Source organism: Carlito syrichta, unplaced genomic scaffold (genome assembly GCF_000164805.1).
Source record: "Carlito syrichta isolate Samal-C Ts95f unplaced genomic scaffold, Tarsius_syrichta-2.0.1 Scaffold309019, whole genome shotgun sequence".
Taxonomy (NCBI): domain Eukaryota; kingdom Metazoa; phylum Chordata; class Mammalia; order Primates; family Tarsiidae; genus Carlito; species Carlito syrichta.
In genome coordinates, this window is record NW_007253115.1 from 121,537 (window position 1) to 127,068 (window position 5,532).

Genomic DNA, 5,532 nt, shown 5'->3' on the forward strand with positions numbered 1-5,532 from the left:
ATGTTCATTATGCAGGTACCCTTGTTGGTAATGTGTGCCCCTCCCTCCCCTGGCAGTTTTCCACTACTGCCAGTCCCTTTCTTATAGTATTACGATAGTTGTTCAAGGTCCGCTTATGAGTGAGAACATGTGGTACTCTGTTCTTTGTCTCTGTGATAGATCACTGAGTAGGATAGACTCCAAATCCATTCAAGTTGCTGCGAAGTCCGTATGTTCGTCCTTCTTTATGGCTGGGTAATATTCCATCGCGTCTATGTTCACATTTTTTAAATCCTGAACTACATTCTTGACGTGGGATTACTGGCCAGTGAGAAAATCTGCAAGGCTGTTATACACGTTGCCAGAGTGCTCAGGGAGGCTCTGCCAGGGCTGCGCGTCCACTAACAGGCAACCGGAGCCAAGACCTTGGCAGTACTTGTGTGTGTGCTATCAATGTGTACACGTGCATGCGTGCGTGCGTGCATGTGTGTGCCTGCACCATGATATGTAGTTTTTCCATTTGCGTGACTTGATTATTGGTGGTAGAGCATGCTATAGTCTGAGGCTTCTCAGGCCAGTCTGGTGTGAGCAGCTTGAACCTGAACCCAACCCTGCTTAGGTCTGAAAAAGACGGGCGTGACCCTCACCTGAGTCCCCCGCTGGGGCAGGGGCTGTGTGGGGGGCGCTGAGCAGCTCTCAAGGGCTGGAGCCGAGGGTCGGCGGCGTGGGTGGGGGGCGCCCATGGCTCACAGCCTGCTCTTCCCAGCCCGCTTCCTGCGGGCCCAGCCTGGGTCAGCGGTCACAGAGGCAGAAGTAGCTGTTCTCACGCAGCTGTGGGCCCAGATGAGGGCTGCAGGGCCACCGCTGCTGGTGAGCCATAGCCCTCGCCCAGGGCCATGACACACGCCGGGCTGCAGGCCAGCCCCCGCGGCGTCCTTCCTGGTGGGGGGGTGGGTCCGCTTTGCAGGCGCGGCCTCCGTACAGGGACCTCAGTCCTCACCCGAGAAGCCACAATGGCAGAGAGGGCATGCCCGAACCCCCGAGCCCCTCTCGGGCCCGCCCAGCGTGAGGGCTCATGCTGGGAGGTGGTGCGAGACCCTCAGGGCGATGCATTGGCGGGAGGGCCCTGCCCAGGCTGAGCCCTGCACCGCCTCCTGAGGGGGCTCGCTCGTGCCAGTGGCCACCTTGGCGCTCAGGGTCACGTGGCCCAAGTGCTTCGCGGGCCCAGAGCATGTGGAGAGCAGGGCACCGGGCCGAGCGCAAAACCTGACGCTCCTCCCTGGCGAGGGTGTCACCGTTCTGCCCCGTGCTCCAGGCCCTCACAAATGGAAACCTCCTCTTCTCCCTCCTCCTTACCACACTCTGCCTGTCCTGGTTTTGAAGCCCAAGAAGCATCCTCCAGGCGATGTCTCCTGTCACCATCGGCATGATGGCTCCTGCCCCTCGAGTCCCAGAGCACCTGAGTCCAGGGGCGCAGCCTGTGCGCGGAGGGCAGCCGGCAGCCGAGAGGTGAGGGTGGAGCCTTGTGGGAGCTACGGCGTTTGTGCCAGGCTCTGCCGTGGTCTGCCCGGGGGCTTAGATGGCTCTCTCCACCTCGCCATCTGTAAAATGAGTTTGCGCGGGGCTAGTGGGTGGTGGGTGAAAGTGTGTGGCGGCCCCGTCCCAGAGCAGGGGTTCCGGACAGAGGTCCGCCCACCCCCAGCCTCTTGACCCAGCTGTCCCAATAGTCCCGTGTGGGAGCCCGCCTCTGAGTCCTGGCTGTCCACAGGCGGGAAATGCCCGCAGGCCAGAGCCGCAGCGATGTCCCTTGCTGTCCTGCAAGCATCCGTCACAATGCCGGGCCGAGGGCAGGTGTTTGTGGCTTGCGGCAGAGGCTGGACAGGGCTGCGGCTGGAAGACGGCCAGCACTCTGGAGTTGGGCACCCACAGTGACCCTCGAAAAGGGGCACGAGCCTTGTGTTCGCAGAGGACGGCCACCATGTAGCACCGTGGAGACACCACACCGACAGACGGGTGGGCCGCAGAGCCTGATCACAGCTGTGGAAGTGTCACCCAGGTGCGCGGTGGGATCACCCTGCACCACAGATTCAGTAGGCACCGCCCTCCACAGGCTGGTCCTGTGGCGTGCGGGGTGTCAGTGTACGGTGGGTGTCACGAGCACGTCAGGGCGGGCCAGAGTGATGGGCTGGCTGGGAACCCATGACCGTCGTGCTGATGTGGACGGCCTCCTCAAGGAAGCAGAGGCCTCACATGCTTCACACAGATGCGCTGGCACCACCGATGTGAGCAAACGACTGCGATTTTGCAATATGTAGAAGGTTTAGGCCAAGGGAGGTGGCTCGGCCCTGGGATCCCAGCACTTTTGGAGGCCGAGGTGGGAGGATCACTTTGAGGCCAGGCGTTTGAGAGCAGCCTTAGAAACATGGAGAGACGCCATCTCTCTTCAAAAAGTTTTTTTAATGTTTTTTTATTTTTTGAGTCAAGGTCACTCTGTTACCCAGACTGGAGTGCAGTGGTGCAATCATGGCTCACCGCAGTCTCAACCTCCTCAGCTTCTGGGCTCAGGTGACTCCCCACCCATTGTCCTGAGTAACTGGGACTGCAGGCACACGCCACCGGCTAATGTTTGAATTTTTTGTAGAGATGAGGTCTCACTGTGTTGCATAGGCTGATCTCGAACTTCTGGGCTCAAGATCCTCCTGCTTAGGCCTCCCAAAGTGCTGGGATGACAGATGTGAGTGACCATGCCCAGTCAAAAAATAAAAAAAGTTTTAATTTTAGCTTCTATTTCCTTTTTGAAAAGACAGTGTGTGCACGTGATCACTCCACAGCTCAAAGGAGTTTAAAACTCCCCCCAGGGCAGGCACCGTGACTGGTGTCTTGCTTGTTCTCCCAGAGACGCCCCGTGTGTGCGGGAGTCCCTCAGCTAGAAGTCACTTGAGGGATCCAGGAGTACTCTCTCGGTCCACCACGTCTACTTGGTTGGTCCCAGATCCCTGGTGGCTAGCCCAGAGGCCAGCCCACATGGTCCCGAATTTGTGGTCAGTAATTATTTGTTGACGGATGGAATACATCTCTTTTAGCCTCATCTCATCACTAGACTGATGAGATCTAGTTTAGTGGTTTTTTAAAAAAATAATTTGCATGCGCTTGATACATCCTTACTGGGAATTAACAAAAGACACACAGTTTGGCATGTCTAGGGAGCAGAGCATCTTAATTATTCGGATGTGTTGGAGCAATGATTTAAATCCACTGAAGTAGAAGCTGCCTGCGGGCATATGCCTCGTGAACGGGAGAGCTCTTGGAGAACACGCGCCACCTGCGCTCACTTGGGTCGCAAGCAGAAGAGGCGGGTAAGACACGCAGGGCACGCATGTGGCTCCCAGAGTCGCTGTCTGGGAGGCTTGTATGCCTCTGGGACCTCTGCGTCCACAGCCCCACGGTGCCACGGCTGTCGTGGCTTCTACTCCTATTGCTGCTGTGACTGTGCCCGCGGTGACTGTGTATTTAGCACATGGTATGTGAACCACGTAAGCACTTCATGTGTGCTGCCACTGGGGTGACCACAGATTTAGTGCACGGTGTGTGCAGTACCACGTATCTCATAAGTGTGGCCAGTACAGTTACCACGTATTTAGCACGTGGTGTATGTGGTGCCGTGTATTTCATGTGTGCTGCTACCACGATGACTGTGATTTTAGGCTTAGTGTGGACGGTACTGTGTAAGGATTTTTTTTTTTGAGTTGGCGTCTCACTCTGTCGCTCAGACTGGAGTACAGTGGCCGCTCCCGGCCACCGCAGACTCGACCTGCTGGGCTCCGGCGATCCTCCCGCCTCAGCCTTCCGAGTAGCCGGAATTACAGGCGCGCGCTACCACGCCCGGCTGAATTTTTGATTTATTGTAGAGATGAGGTCTCGCTGCCCAGGCGGGTCTCGAACCCGTGGGCTCAGGCAATCCCCTCACCTCAGCCTCCCAAAGGCACGGGATTACAGGCTGAGTCACCGAGCCTGGCTTGTGTAAGGATTTAAGATGCACTGTTACCACGGTTAAGGAGAGAGGGAGGAAGGGAAGGAGGAAGGCACTCCGTGCCCGGTGTGTGGTCCCACACGAGCGTTTCATATGCACTGCTCAGCCACGTCGTGTCCAGGACCATGTGAGTATCTCATGTGTGTGGCTTCATTTTCCCTCACAGCAACATCTCCAGGCAGGCCCCACCACCATCTGCGTTTTGTAGACCAGGAGACCGGCGCAGGACGTGTTCATGACTGGCTTCCGCTCTCATGGCTGACTAACGATGGCACAGGCAGCGTGGCCAGCCTGACACCAGGACGCGGACTCCCAATCAGTCATTCCGAGTCACGGCTCATTCCAACCCCAGGTGGAACATTTTAGTGGTCATGCTTCGGCCTGTTTGCCAGAAGTGGCTCACCATGGCTGTTGGTTCTATCAACACTGAGACCCACTTTCAAGAGGAGTGCTGTTTTTTAGCACCGGCGTGGTGGAAGATGGGTGTCAGTCACGGACATGTCACAAAGAGGTCTGTGTGCTCCAAGCGCGTGGACAGCGCCCGAGGGAGCACTTGGGAGAGTGGGCAAGGCCCTGGTGGCGTGCCCGGTACCGGCCTTCAGACACCGCCCTGTGCTTGTGGCCACATCCTGCATTTAACTTGCTCCAGAGAGGAGGATTCGGAGCACTTTTCGCCGAGTCACACCAGGAAAGTCCCAGTGGACTGCGTTTGCGCCTTTGCACTTATCAGTGCCGGGTGCGTCTGAGTTGCACTGAGTGTGTCTCGCCACACCCCCTCCTTCATCAGTCTCTCCATCCACTCTGTCCTCTCCTCACTGCCAGCACCAGGTGCAGAGACCCTCTGAAAGAGAACACCTTCAAGGTCTTTGTCTTTGTTGCCTCTGACAGAGCTCTTGACTGTAGGGCGTCAGTGGTTCCTGAGACACCCACTTTCCTGCCAGTGTCAGAGTTCACCAGTACTTGGGGGCTTACTGCTCACGGGAGGGCAGCCCTTAGGCTGGGCCACAGAAGGCCATGAGGGCCCCTAGCTGTCACTTGGCGGCGGGTAATGCCCCCTGTGGGCCTGGGGGCAGGCTGAGGGGTCTGTGGCCTGTGGCGGGGGCTGGGCCCTGAACCCACAGCTCTAGGACGTCCCACGAGCAGTGCCTAGGAGAGTGGGCTCCAGACTCGGCCCTGAGGCCAGCCGCCCTTCCTACCTCTTCCTGCCCCTGGAGGCTCTCTTCTCTTGGCCCCCAACTGTTCCCCCCCACCTCTGTGGCTTTCGGCACCGCCTTCCAGTGCACCAGGACTTTCTTTGCACCACGGTTTCCTCTAGAGTCTTATTCCTATTTTCTGTCCCTAAATAGAAACAATTCATGCTCTGTACAGAACACAGAAAACACACACACACACACACACACACACACACACACACACGGCACCTCATCCAGAGATAACCATGGCTACTATTTTATTTTGTGAAAATTCTCATGGCCCTTTCTCCCACGCGGGTGTGGAGTGCTTTTTTTTTTTTTTTTTTTTTT

At 57.1% G+C, this 5,532-nt stretch overlaps 1 protein-coding gene across 1 annotated transcript in view; it reads left to right on the plus strand.

Moving 5' to 3' along the window:
• Positions 1-1,384: 1,384 nt before the first annotated feature.
• MDM1 (Mdm1 nuclear protein) overlaps positions 1,385-5,532 on the plus strand; it is a 42,415-nt gene continuing 38,267 nt past the window's right edge. Inside the window, exon 1 of the mRNA XM_021716852.1 lies at positions 1,385-1,488. Within this exon, the coding sequence (XP_021572527.1) occupies positions 1,385-1,488 (104 nt within the window). The remainder of the gene's footprint in view (positions 1,489-5,532) is intronic.